This window comes from Hyperolius riggenbachi, chromosome 10 (genome assembly GCF_040937935.1).
Source record: "Hyperolius riggenbachi isolate aHypRig1 chromosome 10, aHypRig1.pri, whole genome shotgun sequence".
Taxonomy (NCBI): Eukaryota; Metazoa; Chordata; class Amphibia; order Anura; family Hyperoliidae; genus Hyperolius; species Hyperolius riggenbachi.
Window position 1 is genome coordinate 106,172,913 of NC_090655.1, and position 19,791 is coordinate 106,192,703.

At 38.7% G+C, this 19,791-nt stretch overlaps 1 protein-coding gene across 1 annotated transcript; it reads right to left on the reverse strand.

Moving 5' to 3' along the window:
• Positions 1-14,526: 14,526 nt before the first annotated feature.
• On the reverse strand, positions 14,527-16,088 carry LBX1 (ladybird homeobox 1). The gene is made up of 2 exons (XM_068255326.1): positions 15,353-16,088; positions 14,527-15,045 (listed from the first exon to the last, which is right to left on the reverse strand). Exons 1-2 carry the CDS (start codon positions 15,675-15,677, stop codon positions 14,582-14,584), a joined length of 789 nt encoding a protein of 262 aa, XP_068111427.1. The 5' UTR covers positions 15,678-16,088; the 3' UTR covers positions 14,527-14,581.
• Between the last annotated feature and the right edge of the window lie 3,703 nt (positions 16,089-19,791).

Below are 19,791 nucleotides of genomic sequence, written 5' to 3' on the forward strand. Positions count from 1 at the left end.
TAACATACAATGTGATTGGACAGCCTTTGCACAGATTTACCACATCAATGTAGTATAGAAATCAATTCTATCACCTGACCATCATATTGCAATGTTTCTGGTATGGTTGCATAAAGATTGCAGAGTTATGCAGCATGTGGACATCTTTATGCAGATATGGGGCTTGTTTCTGAAAAGGGTGCTAAGTGTTAGCACGCCAGTGAAAAGCCACTTTGCATGTGCTAACATGCTTTGCACGTGCTAAGTAGTTAGCACATGCAAACTACTTAGCACCGTATTTAGCACATTTAAACTACTTAGCACCGTAGTTAGCACATGTAAACTACTTAGCACCCTCGTTTTTTAAAAAAAAATCAGTGTTTATTCAACAAAGAAAAGGAACATATGACAGAATATGCAGTGTAGCAGTGCGCCTCCTAACTTTTCCAACAGTAGCTTCAGCATCAATTATCACTGTGGAAGATGAGAGGTATTGTTAACAATAATATAATGATCGTCACATAATATATAGAGCTCAGATTAAATTTAAATTTCCAAATATTCTATCTTTTACAAGATCATAATTAGCAAGACCAGGGGTATCTAACCATGGAGCTTAGCACCCTAGTTAGCACGGTGTTAAGTAGTAGTTTGCATGTCCTAACTACGGTGCTAAGTAGTTTGCATGTGCTAACTACGGTGCTAAGTTTGCATGTGCTAACTACGGTGCTAAGTAGTTTGTATGTGCTAACTACTTAGCACCCTAGTTAGCACGCCCAAAGCCTTTAGGCGTGCTAACTGGGTTAGCACTGTTTACTGAATCGAGCCCATGGTCTTTTTCATATATTCATAGCATGCTGGTTCAACATTGGGTCAGTAGGTCACCCAGAACAATTTTGCGTATACATCATGCCTATTATCTTGTAATATGTGAATGATTTTGTGTCTCACCACAAAGATACCTATAGGCATTAGATCATGATAGCTCACCATGGCAATGGACAGAAGACCCAATCACAGATCAGCAGGTATAACTGGACACATTCTGCTTATTGCATAACTTGTATTACCCCAGCAACAGACAGAGGATGCAATCTGTACATTGTATGGACCGTATGGGGTGGATGGATCACTCCTTCCAATTCTATCTCCCAGGCAGGGACAATGTTAGGTAAATGGGGCCATGGGCAAAAATGAACCTGGGGCGCTTTACATTTTCATACTGTAATCAGGGGCATATCAATAGCCGCTATAGCAACTGCTATGGGGCACTGGAGAAGAGAGGGTCCCAGATGGTTCTAGATGTGTTCACTATTAACTTTGCTTTGTTGCTCCACCCTTTGCCTTTGTCTCAGTGCACATTGACTATTCACAAGGTGTTTTGCATGAGAATGTAATTTGACCAATCAACTCATATTCATAGGGTAGAGGCAGATAGCATTGCTCAAGAGTGCCTAGATACGATGGCCCTACAAAGATTTTGCTATGGGGCACCATAATGTCTAGCTAAGCCACAGTACTGTATTAACAGTAAATGTGTGACCTCTACAGACTTGTGTGGCCTCTAAGGAGCTTGGCCCTAGTCTATTGCCAAGTATAGGTGCACTGGCCCTGCTCCTAGTCCAACTGCTGGATGTTTCGAAGGCCATTCACAGATGAATGAAGTTTGTTTACCAACCTATACGACTATTTAAATTGAAATTCCACCTTTGTTGAAAAAAATGCCTGTGCTGTATCAATTTTACAGAAGTCAATTTATTGTTATTTATATGATTAATAATGATCTTTTCATTTCAGCTTTCAGCCAGCTATGAATGTGTAAAAGCACCTTTGGGTACGGTGACCAGACGTCTCGCTTTTTGCCGGGACGCGTCCTGGATTCGGGGTCCCCTGTCCCAGGATGCGCTATGTCCCGGGAAACGTCCCACTTTTAGCTACGGTACGTCCCGACCTCGGGACTCTGGCCACCATCCGATTGTAACTGGCCGCGGCGTCTAATAGATACCGCACCAGTTCATAGCCCGCAGCCCTGCTCCAGCCTGCATAGTCTTCCGGAAGGCAGAGCAGGGCTACAGGAAGATGGCGTCCGAAGCCCTGTACTGGAGACTATTTGTGTCTCCAGTACAGGGCTTCAGGCGCCATCTTCCCGTAGCCCTGCTCTGCCTGTCAGCGCGGGAGACTGCAGGAGGATTGTCCGGGGGAGATGCACACCAGAGGCCGGCCGGGAGAGGAGACTTTTGTCAGGTGAATAAATTATTTTTTTTGCAGGTGAAATGTTGCCCAAATTGTGTTTATTTTCTGCTGAAATGTTGCCCAAATGAAATGTTGCCCAAATTGCATTTATTTTCTGCTAAAATGTTGCCCAAATTGCGTTTGTTTTCTGCTGAAATGTGGCCCACATTACGTTTATTTTCTGCTGAAATGTTGCCCAAAATTGCGTTTGTTTTCTGCTGAAATTTTGCCCAAATTGCGTTTGTTTTCAGCTGAAATGTTGCCCAAATTGCGATTATTTTCTGCTGAAATGTTGCCCAAATTGCATTTAATTTCTGCTGAAATGTTGCCCACATTGCGTTTTTTTTCTGGTGTCTGGGGTAACTGTTGCTGCATTTATTATTTAATGGTCATAGTTGGCTATATTTGCTGCTTTTGTGTTACGGTTACACTCCGCCCATACAATGTCATGGCCACACCCATTTTTCAGTGCGGCTCTCTACGCGCACCGCAAACACCCAGCCTAAAGCCCCTGTGTGAGTAATTAGATGCACAGAGCTGAAAGCATTGCAACTTTACAATAATTACAGTTAATTACAGTAATTACCTGTAAGTAAGTAAATAAGTACCTGTAGTACTCCGCAAAATTACACACACAGTTTTCATCTGAGATAATCTTTGTGACATAAATGTGAACTGAAGGAATTACTTTATTATCACTCAGGCCTCATTCACAGTGGGATGTTGCGTTGTAATGCGACGTTAAAAGACAACTGTAACAAGAGCGATACAGAGGCTGCCATATTTATTTTATTTTAAACAATACCAGTTGCCTGGCTATCCTGCTGTTCCTCTGCCTCTAATACTTTCAGCCATAGACCCTGAACAAGCAAACAGCTGATCAGGTGTTTCTGACATTTTTGTCAGATCTGACAAGATTAGCTGCATGCTTGTTTCTGGTGTTATTCAAACACTACGGCAGCCAAATAGATCATCAGGGCTGCTAGGCAACTGGTATTATTTAAAAGGAAATAAAAATGGCAACCTCCATATTATTCTCACTACAGTTGTCCTTTAAATTGTCCCATACAGTAGGTACAGTAAAGCATACAGGCAATGAAAAGTATGCTTTGCTGTACCTGGCAATGTTGCCAACTCATCCCTTTAATTACTGACACATATGTATTATACAGGTTTTTTGGCTAGGTAGATGCAGTTAAGGCACTGATTATGTGTAAATAGCCCCAGAACCTGTATAACTTAGATGTGTCAGTAATTAAAGGGATGAGTTGGCAACACTGGTACCTGGTAACACGTGCGTTATGGTAATGCACTGCAAGCAGTGCGTTACTATAACGCTACACGTTACAATGCGACACTAACGTCACACTGTGAACAACCCATAGGATTAGCATTGCAGTGCGGTAAGCTGCATCATAAAAGTTTATAACGCAGCTCCGCAACGTACCACTGTGAATGAGGCCTCAAAGAGGAATATTACTTTGTTAAAATAAAAAAACAAACATTTATAAAAACCAACTATATGCATTTCAAATATTTTTTCAAACATTATTGTATTTTCTTACCTCTTTGTGATGTAAGGGCAGACAACTGTTATGGGAGATATGTGATCTGAGGAAACACTTGAGAAGAAACATTAAATCTAGCAATACACATACAGATTATGGGCTGGTGCACACCAAAACCCGCTAGCAGATCCGCAAAATGCTAGCAGATTTTTAAACGCTTTTTTTTATTTTTATGAGGCGTTTTGCTAGCGTTTTGCGGATTGCTGCTGCGGTTTTCAGTATAGTAGATTTCATATATTGTTACAGTAAAGCTGTTACTGAACAGCTTCTGTAACAAAAACGCCTGCAAAACCGCTCTGAAGTGCCGTTTTTCAGAGCGGTTTGCGTTTTTCCTATACTTAACATTGAGGCAGAAACGCATCCGAAATCCAAAAAATGCCTCACCCAGGCATTTTTCGTTTCTGCAAAACGCCTGCCGCTCTGGTGTGCACCACCCCATTGAGATACATTGACCAAGCAGATCCGCAGCCGCAAGCGGATCTGAAAACGCCCAAAAAGCCGCTCGGTGTGCACCAGCCCTTAGAGAGGAATCGATTCTATCCAAACATTGCAGAAAGTTTATCAGTAGATTCCAGCCGATCCACCACCGCTCCTGCCTTGCCCCAAATCAACCAAAAGCTACTATTTGGTCCGAACAATACTTTTGATAGATTGTAGGGCAAAGTTGATCAGAAATCAATCAATCTGACATTTTTGTGGCATCAATTCCTAGAATATTTGATCATAGTGGTTTGAATCTGCTAAGGATCGAACAGGAAAATTGATGTGTCTATGGCCTGCTTTGATTGATGTTTTGCAGATAACAGTTTGAGGCTTGTGGGCACACTAGGTAGTGCAGAAAACCATGCAGTTTCTGCAATGTGTTTTTAATTTTTGTGGTACGTTTTGTATGCATTTGCATTTGGGTTTTGCGTTATTCAAGTTTTTCATATGCGTTTGTGCTTTTTTCAGTATTTTCCCTGTGTGAATGGAGTAAAACACAGTGTCATATTTAAAGGGGAACTGAAGAGAGAGGTATATGGAGGCTGCCATGTTTATTTTCTTGTAAGCAATACCAGTTGTCTGGCAGCCCTGCTGATCCTCTGCCTCTAATACTATTAGCCATAGCCCCTGAACTGACTTTAAAGTCTGATCTGACAAGACTAGCTGCATGCTTGTTTCTGGTGTTATTCTGATACTACTGCAGAGAAATAGACCAGCAGGGCTGCCAGGCAACTGGTATTGATTAAAAGGAAATAAATATGGCAGCCTCCGTATACCTCTTACTTCAGTTCCCCTTTAAAAAAAAATCAAAAAAAAATTCATGTAAAAACGCATTCCTCTGGTTCTCCATTGAGCTACATTATGTACATTTTACACGCCTTTTTGAAAACTATGCCGCAAGTTTTGCAATTTCAAAAACGCACACTGCAAAACGCACATATATGCGTTTTTACATGGGGCCCATAGACTTTTAATAATGGCAAAAATGCTAGCGTTTTCTGCAACGCTAGCGTTTCTGCCTAGTGTGTTCCTAGCCTCAAGGCAGTGAATTGAGAAGTTAGTGCTAATGACCAAACCACATACTGTTGCCATGGTATCAAATACGTTTTCAATATCATGGCAAGTGTAGAACTTCACAGTGGGCGTCAGACTAAAAATGTCATTATCATAATATTAAATTACTAAATAGCTTTTGATACTGGAATTCATGTTTTATCAAAGCTTTATTACCCTTTCAGGAGGTATCCAAAAATTATTTGATGTCTGTAGGATCACCAAATCTCCTTTCCCCAACATGTTTCACCAGAAAAAGACACCAGCATGGTTGGAATTTACCATCCAATTCAGAGAATGCCAGTTCCCGAGGGCTATATCCATGTCAGTGTTTTAGTATGGAATAAGAAATGGAGTGATGAACCACACCTTTCCTAATTCAGTCCCATCAATTAATTTATGATATACCAAAAATGTGTGTGGACCTTGTCCCATGAGGATTGGAGTTTGGCATCCCAGAGCAGATTATTTTCCCTCCTCAATAGGGAGCTGTGGGAGGTCTCCCACTTCTCTACTCCTACTCCACTGTCCATGCATTGTCGTACACTGATGTTTCATCTGAAGAATTATTGGTGATAAGGTAATGTGTTGTGCATTAAAATGAAAACCTGTAGTTAGCTAGATGTCCAAATAGATACTGACTGGAAAAGCTGTGAAGCTGGTAGCACAAAGTTGACAGGAACAATCAGACCGTATTCAAATTGCCTCCTTCAGTACTGTAGGAAATCTACAGAAAGGAGTGCTTTCATCCGCACAATGCTCTCTTCAAGTTGTCTTCCAGACTGGTCAAAAATGGGGAATATCAAGAGTAATGTACGCATGCCAGATTTCAGAAAATTCTGTCTAAAATAACCTTTCTTCCACAAAACTTTCTATAATGTTTGAGTACTCTGAAAAAAATCCACTGGTGGTGAGTTTGATCTTCTTGAATTGAGTAAGGTCTCACATGTCTATATTTAGTTTTGAGGTTGGTATGGTGGTTCTACTAAACATAAATTATTATATGGTAATTTCAGAACTGACTTCTTTATTTTATTTATTTTTTAAAAATTGTCTGTCGTATGTATATTTTGGTGTATTTTCAGTTTTTGTGAAAATAAATACATTTGAAGCCATGGCCATGGCCCCAAGCACACATTTTACACTGCCCCCCAACACTGCGTGTATAATTGTATGATACAGACCACCAAAACTGGCTTCCCACTGTGTGAGACAGAGGTGACCATTGACTAATGCAGTGACTGCAGGCAGAGATAGCATTAGGTAAAATGGGGCCTTGAGCAAAATTGAATGTGGAGCCCCTATGGAGCTTGGGGCCCTGAGCAGTTGCCCTGTTGGACCCTATGGAATTACAAGCCCTGAATGGAGGAGAACCCTATGTTGGTCTTAGAGGTCCAGGGGATCTTGGTATGGTTGCAATCTCTGTATTTCCCATTGCTACACCATTGATAGAATGATGAATAGGCTCCTTGTATTACCAACAGTTTTACCATATGCAGATGCAAAAAAATAACAGGGACTGTGTGTCCATCGAACCATGACATAGCCATTGGTGGTTGTTGTAGGTGCTGAAGTAGCATACAGTACCTCTTTGTCCTTGACCTTGTTATGTACAATAGATATACAACAGTGAAAAACACAGACAGTGTGTTTATTTTGGTGAACTTCCAGCTGAAGCTCTAAATCTCCCCACCAACAACTATAATATTTAGAGAAATAAACACATCTACCATTAGGCTCTTTTCACAATGTGTCCATTGTGTTGCATTGCAATGGACAATATCACATCACAAATCGATGCAATGATATTCCTATGGAGCTATCGCATTTATTTCAGCGCGGCACATCCAGTCAAAATAACACACAGCATGCAGTGAGTTGCCAGTGCAATGGGCTCATTTATAGTAGCAGTGAGACATACTGAATTTTCATTGTACTGTGTGCCTCACTGTATGTTCGCACTGTAACACTACCACACAATGCAACTTTTTGGCTCTGTTGTGTTGCAATCTTATCACATCAACATTCACAGTGTGAATGTGAAAGGACCCAAAGGCTGGCTTCACACAAAATTAGTTACGTCACACAGTTACGTCATGCAATGTCTCTCAAAGGATTTCACAGTACCACGTGTTATTGTACTTAAGTGAGACCTATTCAATAAGGCAACGTATTAATGTAGTCACATGGTTACACTATTTTAAGATGCTCACATGCAAAAAGGGGGCTGGAGAAATTTGGGCACTGGAAATAGCCGCTAGTAGAATACTGGTCAAATTTCTGACATTCTACTAATGGGCAGTGGTAATCCTGACAGTAAAATATTGGTAGATGTTACCGATATTTTATGAATGCTAAACCTAACCCTATTCTCATTTGAGCCCTCCCTCTACAGATGCCTAACTGACCTCCCCACCAATGCCTAGCCCTAACTGACGACCCCTCATCAATGCCTAGCCCTAACTGATTCCCCCCCATTGATTCCAATCCCTAATCGACCATCCACCAATGCCTAACCCTAACTGATGACCCCTCATCAATGCCTAAACCTAACCGACCCTCCACCGATGCCTAACCCTAACTGATGATCTCTCATCAATGCCTAACCCTAACTGATTCCCCCCCATTGATTCCAAACCACCAATGGTTAACCCTAACTGATGACCCCGTCAATGCCTAACCCTAACCAATCCCCCCACCCCACTGATTTAAAACCCTAACCGACCCTCCACCAATGCCTAACCCCAACTGACGAACCCTCATCAATGCCTAACCCTAACTGATTTCCCTCCATTGATTCCAAACCCTAACCGACCCTCCACCAATGCCTAACCCTAACTAATGACCCCCATCAATGCCTAACCCTAACCGATCCCCCCCCCCCCCACTGATTTCAAACGCTAACCGACCCTTCACCAATGCCTAACCCTAACTGACGACTCCCATCAATGCCTAACCCTAACCGATCCCCCCCACTGATTCCATAACCGGCGCTCCACCCATGACTAACCCTTATCCCCCCCCCTCTGTTAAACACTTGCTGATATTCATGCCGCCTTCACCGATATGTACGCTAAATATCGAGCGGCATAGAAGTTTGGGCGCCCCATAAGCACTCATATTAATATTGGCAATAATCAGAAATTTTAAGCTATTTTAAACCTGCTTATGTGTAAGTACGCTAAGGCTGGTTTCACAGTGCGCACATTGCATAAGGCACAGACTAACCAGCAAGCTCATGGTGACCCAGAACTCATTGGAGTGTGTAAGGGACTACAATGGTCCTAAAAGCCCACTTACTAAGATGTTAAGAAAAACAAAAGTTTGCTTTCCTAAAACAGAAAGAATTTGCGATAATTCAGGTTGGAGTGAGCTCGAGATGTCTCCCAGAGCACCACATATTCAGCAGTGTTGCTCTGGGAGACATCTCGAGCTCACTCCAACCTGAATAATCGCAAATTATTTCTGTTTTAGGAAAGCAAACTTTTGTTTTTCTTAACACATTGCATAACGCATACATTATAATGTATGTGAACTGCTTTGGAGACGTTAATACAAAACCTGCATGCAGCAAGTTAGAATACCCCGATCAGTTACAACGCAGTACTATGAACAGGCCCATAGAATTATATGGGCAGTGAGCTGACATGCAGAATTGTTCTGCAATGCATCTGATGCAGTTTGAATGGAGCCTAACACATTAACACAGCCCTGAGCAATTCTGCAATATAGCAACAGTCAGATATGCACACAAACATAAACACTGGGCTCAACAAGCATTTGGGCTTATGTCAGTGGAAAGGAGAGATTGACAAGTGAAGATGGCTACTGGTTAATCGTTAAAGAAGATTTGATCACTTTGAATCTACCAATGGCCTTCTGATTCCAACATATCAGATTAAAAATCTTCCAACTTCTGACAATTTATTGGTTTAAAAGTTAAGTGGTGCAGCAGTAATTTGTCCTCTGATGGGCAGGGTAGCAGGATTAATACTGCTTTAGGGGATACAGATCACTACCCCAAAATCGATTTTTAATCAGTAAGTGATTGATCCAGATCAGACTGCTATCCACCTCGCTACGAGGATCAATGAAAAGGTTTACTAAGGCAAAGTACACACAAGCCAATAATCAGAAGTAAGTTATTCTACAGACCAATCACAAAGAGCCAATTACTGGGTATTTTTACCACCTGTTGAGCAACCAGACATGACAGTAAGTATTGATTGATTGTACACATGTTGTACTATGTGTATTGGTGAATGTTTTTAGGGACACTATGTAGCCAAAGACTAAAAGGAACAGCCATTGTAGATGTGTGTACTTTGATTTGGCATTAGCTTCTGATCAGGGAATCATCAGATCATTTAGCTGCCCAAAATGTTGGCCTATGGGTACCAGGCCTAAGGGCCCATTTATTCCCCAGAAGTAGCGGGTGGATGGGCATCTGCTCCACCTATGGTTGTGAGGCAACCATAAGACCTGTACAAAAATGACTGGGATGGCCGGTTCCTTTCTCATGTAAAAAGGCAGTGAAGGGCACACTGTAAGCAACAATCATTCCACTTACTGAAATTCTCAACCTTCTGACCTGCAACTTTAAAGGCTTTTATTTAAGTTTTCATCACAAATGTAATGCAATTGCTATTTTTTCTGTCTGAATTAAGCCATGTGGTTTTCAGTGTAATTTAGCGTGATTGTTCATTTTTATGGTGCAATTGCATTTGCATTTTTTTTCTACAATTCATCAGGGGAAAAACAAAACAGGAAAAGTGGAAGAAAACCATATACTGTAGTGTTTATTATGTGTTTGTTATGCAATTTTTCTTGCACTCCTATTGACTTTAACTGAAACGCAAACACAATAAAATGCAGAACACACTACGTTTGCAGTAAAAATCAAATCGCAGCAGTGGAAATGGGGCACTGCGATTCCAATGACAGCCACGGTGCCCTTGCATTTGTGAGCGATCTGCAAAACGCAGCAATGCGCATAGAGTGGAAAATGAGTCTAAATGTTTGGAAAAGAAGATAAATACAGTACTTGTACATGTTTGCTTTTTTCAGGTCTCTAAACCAGATATACTAATGGCTCAAAAACACCGTAGATAGGCTTGTGTATGTACGATGGGGCATTTGGCCACCTTGCACGTGTCACCTATCATTGTGTAGTGACCGAATGCCACTTCCTGTGTTTACTTTGTTTCCCTGCAACATTGGCGTGTAATGTAAGTCTCATCTGAGGTGCGGTAAATTTCGTGTTTTAATGCTGTGAAAACCTCCATGTAAACTAAGTTTTAAATGCATATTGGGCTTTTCTCATAATAAATGGTGATATGCTATAACCCATAACAACCAATCAGATTACACTTTAGGTACAGTAAAGCAGAAGGCTGGAAAATTGTATCTGACAGTTGCTCTGGGCTATGTACGGTGTTCTCTGGCTTGCCTCCTATAGCTCTACTCTGGTTCTGTGTGAAGGTACCGTGGAGTAGTAGATACAGGGGTGGGAAGCAGATAAAATGCAGACAAATGGGTGTTTGTGTGTGGGGTCTGCTGCCAGCACCAAAGAGTTGACTTGGCAAGACTCCCTAGACATCCCCTTAATGCCAGAGGAAATCTTATACATTTATGAGCCTCAAATCCCAATGCAAATGCTAAACATGCTACGCGCCAAGGATGAGTTAAGATGTGAAGCAGAGATATATTCACATCACTGAGCTTAGACACGGGAACACCTGCTTGTTACATCCACTGCACGTTTATCTGGGCTCCACAACTCAGCCCACAGCCCCACACACACCTCAGCTATTGCTCCAGACAGGCAGAAATTTAATTACAAGTGTGCTCTTGGGTCATCCACACGGGTAGACATTATGATCCACTAGAATAAATGCATGCCTGGCGCATTACAACTTTTTATACTGACATCGCTGGGATCGATAATGGCAAATCTTCGGATGTCTGGGTACACACACCGGCTCCCTCTTCTTCCAGCTCACTCCATTCAATGGAAATCGATAGTATATCAAGTGAGAAAGGCTTTCACAAAGAACGGCTGTGTGCATTGACTGGCCTGTCATCATCGGCCCGCTACTGCTAATGCCCAAATATCACAGTGACGCTGGGCGGAACCTCACTACTCATCACTACATGGGGACTGGGAGACACAGAACTACGGATCAGCATGATAGCTGCACCTAAATTATATATCATATTATGGTCTTATATTCACTTTGTAATAATTCTCTCTCCATGTAAACACATCATCACTACAACAGGAACACTGTTAGACATAGACAACTACAGATCAGCGTGAAATCTGTACCTGAATTATATATTATATTCCCTCTAGTCTTTCACATTATATTATTTCACATTATACTTTTGATGTATATATATATATATATATATATATATGTGTATGTATATATATATGTGTATGTATATATATATATATATATATATATATATATATATATATATATATATGTGTATGTATATATATATAAATATTATATAGAACATTTTGTCTGCCACATAAATATGATATATATATATATATATATATATATATATATATATATATATATAATATATATATATATATATATATATATATATATATATATATATATATATATATATATATATATATAATATATATATATACATATATATATATATATATATATATATATATATATATATTTTATTTTCTTTTTTTTTTCTTTTTAAGGAGATAGGCATCAATATACTTTACTAATTGTACAATAAATGTATCCATACGGACATGCAGGCCTTAAATACAACTCCAGTACATGGCAGAGATCTTATTAGCTGAGCTGCATTACAAAGCATATTCATAGCTATATATATATATATATTTATACGCATATATATGGAGTGTGTGTGCTCCATAGACACACACTGCAAGCTTTACATATATGTTTGTTAATATGTTATTGTTACTTGGTAGGAGAAAGCTTGCAGTGTGTGGCCATGGAGCATGCATGCACAGCATCCCTTGGAGCTAGTTAGCAGCCAGTGCACAGTAGTATTTTGTGCTGAATGGGTATATTAGCCGAGGCTTTGCCACGTGTGGTAAACTTGAGTGCCTTCATTGTATCAGTCGTTCATCCATCTAATTCCCCGCATATTCCAGACAAAAGCACTAACCCAAATTAACTCGACTCCTTTCTCTCTTTTCTCCTCTTTGACTCCATTGAATCTGAGTGTTTTCAGCCTCATTAAACCCCTCTAAAACAAAGGGATGAAAGCCAAAGAGGGGGGGAACAAAATAAAAGAAAAAGAAAACAAATAAAAAAGCCTTTAACTAGACCCCGGCATAAAAGTCACACTTTACACAGCATAAAACAACTGGGGGATTTAGGGCTATGTAGGGGGGAAATACACTTAAATCTGGACAAAAGTCAAATCTATCCTTCTTCCCACCCCCCAAAAAAGAAGGGGTAAAGCGGTTTTGTCCAAGCTACAGAGCTAATGCGGGAAAAGTGGATTTCATTGTCATTCATAGACTTGCTCAGAATGCCAGCAAACAGCACAGATGCCCCCGCTTAGGAGAGCCATGTATTCATTACCGCCTTTGTAAAGTGGAGTTAAACAGTCTCGAGCAGGGTTAACCCAATCCATCAAATTGTCTAAAAATTGTGAAGAAAATTCACAAACCATATGGCTTCCAAACGCTTTCCTCTTCTCCGCTGAAGGGCCACGCTTGTCTCAGCATTGAGAGCTGCAGGAGGCTGTACACGGGCCATTGTCACTTGTCACATCAGGGAAGGGGACTCATTTGTCCCCAGTTTCCATGCTTTACGCTAAAATTATAGCCCCATCCATTTTCAAAGAGGGAGAGAGATTTATATAGCCTCGGAGAAACTGGCCCAAAACTCACTTTTTCTCCCTTTTACATACAACCCCCCTCCCCACACACACATATACACTTGCATCACGCCAACAGATTTGAACTTCTCACATAAATTTTGCAAAGAAAAGCAAAACGTGCATTACTAGGTCAAAAAGGCAAGGCACACTTTGGAAGTAAAATAACTGTTCTCAGAGAAGTGGGGGGAATTAATAAAAAATAAAAAGTGATTACTAAAAACGAATTTATTTTTTTGAGAATATTATTTAAGGTGTGTTGAACTGTCACTTACACCATGACATATATTTTTCTCTTTCTGATAATGTCCTTTTTTCTACAGGAATGTATGTTTTAGATATCTATCTATCTATCTTGTTATGCATGCATGTATCCTCGATAACTGCAAAATTATTATCAAGAGAAGAGAGCATGAATACAATATAATGTATAATAGATTAGAAGTACTATTAAAATTTAATTTATTTTATTGGCTTTGAAAAAAAAGAATATCTGTACAATACCCAAATTAGGTAAACAAACCAGCACTTTTTCTGGTGCTGAGTCTTAAATAGCAGGCCTTTACAATTTTTAATGTTTTTTTCTTTACATTTCTAACAAACATTTTTCTGTACATTTAGAATTAATATAATTTATTTTTTCTGCCATCTTATTTCATTGTCTTGTCTGTATCATGCAAAACATTTCTAAAAACAAGTAAAAATAGTTATGTTTTGACCTTCTTCATATTAATATTAGGAAAGGTAGGATTGTTTTAAAAAAGCATATTGTAACAGAGAAAAAAATATATTCTAAATGGTATAAGGAGATAGAAATGGTCTCCCAAAAACGCATTTGATAATAGAAAATCAGGAAAATTAGCATACACATGAAATGGGGAAAAAAACTGAAAAGAAAAATAACCATAGGAAAATATTTCTTAAAGAAAAAAAATTGTGCTTACATGCAAGAAAAGTATGAAAAATAGATAAATAAAATTGTGCTAAAATATAACTGGTATTTCTTAATGTGTATGTTGTGTATATAATTTGAGAGGTTAAAAAAAGAGCTTAAAATGTTTAAATGTTTTTTTGTTTTTTTACAGAAGCCATCCACAATTGCACCATTCCAAAAAAATAATATTAATATTTGTAATAATAATAATAAAAAAAACACAAAAACTACCTGATTGGGCAGCCGTAGTAATTTAAGTCTTTGTTATATTACTTATTGCTTTGATTGAAAAGAAAAACTGCTCTTGGATGTAAGGTATGGTATTTGAGAACTGTTTTGTGAAACAAGCGCAGCATAAAAATACTGTCCAATCTTGTTCTCATTTTAGTCATTTTTGTTTATATGGTTTATAGTTTAAAAAAAAAAACAGAAGTCAGTCATCAACATCAATTTCCACGTCCTCTTCGTCCTCCGAGCATTCTTTGCTTGTGTGCTGATCTGTGAGTGGAGAGGAGGGTGATAGTTGGAGGTGTCTATGGGGTGATGTGGTCATGCTTTTGGTGCTGCTGCTCCTAGATTCGCTATCGTCCAGTTCTGAAATGGTCAGCACTGCTTCCACTGTAGTTGGGCTGAGTTTTTTGGCTGACTCTACATCTGCTTTCATTTCCTCCAAATCTCTTTTGAGCTTAGCTCGGCGGTTCTGGAACCAGGTGATCACCTGGGCATTGGTCAGTCCCAGTTGCTGGGCTATTTGGTCTCGGTCAGCGGGAGACAGGTACTTTTGGTATAAAAATCTTTTCTCCAACTCATAAATTTGGTGGTTTGTAAAAGCTGTTCTGGACTTCCTCCTCTTTTTAGGGGTCTGTCTCTGGCCAAAAATGGTCATCCCATCTCGTCCTGAAAAGACATTATTTTATCATTAATTTATAAAAAAAAATATCTAAACAATTCTACCTAACATTTTCATTGGTAAAAAATAAACACATTTTTTATTCTATTTTTTTGTATCTCTATTTTACTTTGAAGTTGTAATAATAAAGAACTCTGCATATAAAACAAAACTTTCATTTCAACTTTAATATTTTTTTAGCTAAAATATACTGGACATAAAAAAGAAAAAAATAACTAAGATAGGCTGTGAAAAAATATTACAACTTAATGTGATATTGGGCTGTTTTAATACAGAAAAAGACCTGGTTCTTACCTTCAGCAGCTTGTAGGACACTGACTTCCAGACCTTTGAAGGTCTTGCTGGCCAATTCCTCCAGTGCACATAGAGGTGAGGTCTGGGACAGCAAGGCTCTGCTGGACAGAGGTAGCCCTGCGGGAGGAGGCTTTTCAGAAGAAGACAGTAGGTGAGTTGTCCCACAGATGGTGTAACTTCTCCTCACTGACGGCTTGTTCAGGATGTCCTCAATGCTAAAGGGAGTCAGAGGCTTGTTGGAGTTAGCAGGAGGTGGCAAGTGGTCCAGAGCATTTCTCCTTCTCTCCTCCACAGACGATGTCTTTGCCTCTTCTTTGGATGTCATTTTAAGCCTCACAAAGGCGAGAGTTTGTAAAAGAAAAAAAAAAAGTTCTCTGCAGAACTCCAAGGTCTCTTCTCCTTGCTGTCTTCTTGAAAGCGTGCAAGGCTCACTGTGCAAGGTTAAAAGGAATTTAAAAAGGGGGGAGGGAGGTGTGACTGAGCATTAAGGTTTCCACCACCGTGATTCGAAGATGACTTTTTTGCACTATTGTCCAGGAACCTTCAGTTACAGCTTGAAAGAAATCTCCCTTCTTGCTTCTCCACTCAGACTACTTCCAACTTGCACTCATCCTTCAATCGGGGAGAGAGAGTGAAAAAACTGAGAGGCTGATACATTGACTATGGCTAACAAGTTATTGTTGATTGGGATGTAATCAATTATCTCCAATGGCATGTCTCTCGCTCTCTCGTTGCCTCTCCCTGCCTTATGCAGGCGTTTTCAGGCTGGGAGCTCCATTAATTACCAGGCACTGCTGGTAGGTGGAGCCCAGCTGAATTATAATGCCTAATGCACTTGTCACTTTCTCCCCCCTATCATTTGTTTGGCCATATATATTTTTAAATTACATTACACACACACAACAGTCAGCCTTTATTGAATCAGGATAATGCAAGGTACGAAAGCAAAAACTAAAATAACAGCAAATACAGGTTTTTTTTGTCATGTTGTGGCTTTTGTTTTGATTTTCTCCCGTCTAACAATATCGAGGTGCTGGTGTGTTTGTCACAAAAAAAGAGAAAGAAAAGAAATGAATTGTGGATGACAGGTAAGAAAAAAAGGATGAGCGTGCATATATATATGTAGTGTATATATATATATTATACATAGTTTTATATATATATATATATATATATATATATATATATATATATATATATATATATATATATATATGCCCTTTTTTATCTTTTTGCTTTTGTCATATTCTGCATGTTTCTTTATTTTTCTAGTTTTCTTTTTTGCATTTCTCCTTCTTTCTAGTGATTTAGTTGTGAATGTTATTTTGTATCATTCTGCTGTGGCAAGCTTTCACTGATGATTGGTCACGATATTAAAACCTGAGGGTCCCTCAGAAGCATATTCACTTTAACTAGCTTTTTATTTTATTTTTTATGTATTTTTTTTTTTGCTATCCTATTGTTATTGTTTGATTCTGTGATTTATCCTTATTTTAAATGTGTTTTATTTTATCTTTTCGTTGAAGATGGTCATTTTGGGGTACCAGGTGTATTTATGAAGCATAGAAACATTCAGGGTTTTAATATAAATGTTGATATCACTATATATTTAGTATTTGACTTCATTTACATCTACCACAATGTTCCATTTATTTTATTTTTGAGAAGAGACAGATGCTTTTGATATAATTATCTCAATAGAGTGTGATGAAATTCTGGGCTGTTTGTGTGTCACTCTGGACTGTGAAATGGGATGGGGCCAGTGGACTATGATGGACAGACAGACGGACTGCCAGACGGGGAGACAGATAGGCGAGACTCTGCTATATAATCCCAGTGATGCTCTCCTAACACCTAGAGACACATAGAAACTCACCTCTATTCCAGAGGCCACTGAATAACAGCTCATCTTATAGAAAATATGAGACATCATTAAAGCCACCGTATATCTTGGAAAACACACACTCAGGATGCAGAACAGAACCAATAACAAAGGCCTGACTAGACGAGAATAAACAGCTCCTGCTGCCTGCGTCGCTTTATTGCAGGACGAAAAATACACTGATAGATAAAATTGGCCTTTAAGTTATTTGAAATCATATTAGTATTATTTTTTTTTGGGGGGGGGGTTATTTTAGATTTTAATAGCCAGGCATGTCCATTCCATCCTGCGTGTATTTCAGTTGGCGTTATTTTATTATTATTATTGTTATTATTATTATTATTATTATTGATGTTGTTACTATTATAATATAAATTATTTGATATTAATATGTACAAAACAATTGAAATATTTTACAAAACAAAACTAGAAATATTTTAAATTAAGGATATATGTGTGTGTGTGTATTTCTCACACATTTCTGTTCTACTTTAGTGTAATTTTATTTAATTTTTGTTATTCTGGTCGTCAATTCCCTCAATTGTGGGCACAAAATAGAGGAAATGCCAACAGAGACATCTAGCTTCATCTCTTAAAGGGGCCTTCCCCATCTTATTATTCCACTTTATCTGATTACCTGAGGGATTTTGGTTGCTGTGCAATTAATGCATAAAAATAGCATAATTTGCTTTATCGAGTATTTGTAACAATCTGTAATGGTATCAATTGCAGTAGATTTAATTCATTCATTCTTCTTCATGCTTACTGCATAAAGGATGGTAGGATTATATTTTCTATTGAACGTGTTTGGTCTTATTAGTATATAAGGAGCAATGGGATGTAATGCTGGCAGCAGGCACTGTCATTATTGTAGGAAAATACATTATTATTGTTATTATTATTATTACTATTATTAATGACATTATTACAAAATATATCCCATACAGCTATGTTTAATACCTTGTAATTAAGGGAGCATCTCTGTAGTGTAACTTTATGAACTGGAGACTATTCCGTAAGCTTAGCCTTTGGGTTGTTTTGTTTCAATGTATATAAATACCAGTAAGAATTGAGTTTCTAAAGCTGAATGCATTGGAAGCTGCTGAAAGTGTAAATCTGATTGGTTGTTGAGGTTTTGATGCTATTGATGTCATTCATTCTAATGTTTGAATCACGGCAATCCTATGATGCTATGAGAGAGAGAGAGAGTGGAGGAGAGAAAAGGGGCTGGCATAGAAGAAGGAGGTGAGAAATCTAAAGACCAGCAAGCATGAGAGAGGGAATAGAGGGAGAAACAGGGGTGAAATATGGGTGATAGGTAAAACTCAGAGTGAGAATTAGTGTGATAAAGGAAGCAGAAAAATAGACAGAGAGAGAGAGATAGAGATTAAAACGTAAAAGGGGTGCAAATAAAAGGTTTAAATAAAAGATTGAAAATGGAGCACAGAGACCAGAAAGGGGGAATAGAGGGAAAGACATGGAGAAAGTGTAAGAGTGAGATGGACGGTATAGGTAAAAGTGAGATGGGGGGGGGGGGGGGGGTAGAGGTGCATAGAATAAATGTGGGTGGGAATATGAGAAAGAGGGGGTGCAGGGGATACGAATAAGGTAGGGTTATACAGAGGTATTAGAGGGTGCATGGTGTGCAAATAACAGAAAAGGAGGAACACGGGGATAAAGACCAGAGAGAGTAGAGAGACATAGAAGCGTGCAGAAAATACTAATGAATTAGGAAAGGAAAGAGAGAGAAATAGTAATTAAATGGTGTAAGTGTGCAAATAATAAATAAGAGAGAGGAGACCCGGCAGAGAGAGATGAAATAGTAGAGAAGGAGACAGAGAAAGAGGGAGAGAGAGAGAAACCTGGGGTATATATAAACACAAGAGGGGGAGGGGGATGAGGGGGGGTAAAAGGCATTGATAAATACCAACTACAGAGATACGGGGAATAGTAAGGAGGGAGAGGAGGAGAAAGGAGGGAGAAATTATGGAATAGAGATGGAGGGAGAGAGAGAGTAGCTAAATAGGTAAATGTCAGAAAGGGAGGGGTGATATGTGATATATATATATATATATATATATATATATATATATATATATATATATATATATGTATATATATATATATATATATATATATATATATATGTATGAGACTGCATCCAGTGTTGCCAACCTTTCAATTTCCTTTGTATTGGCCTAAGATCTAAGAAATTACAAAGACATTTTTTACTGACATCTTGATGAAAAAACACATTAGTACAGTATATTTTAGTTGGAAGTACATTTTAATTAATGATTAATGATTACAATTTTAACTACGGAAGAGGCACTGTAATAGTACAGATGTAACACCCATATAGTGTAGTCTTTCACTGTACATCATCAAGAGGTTAATGCATAAAGCTTAATTATTTTTACCTTTAACTGTAAGGAGAGCAAATGCAGGAGATAAATAAGGAGAGCTCATTCATGAATTAAACAAATAAGGAGAGATAATTCATGAGATAAACAGATAAAGTGAGATAAATCATGAAATAAGAAGAGGTAAACCAAAA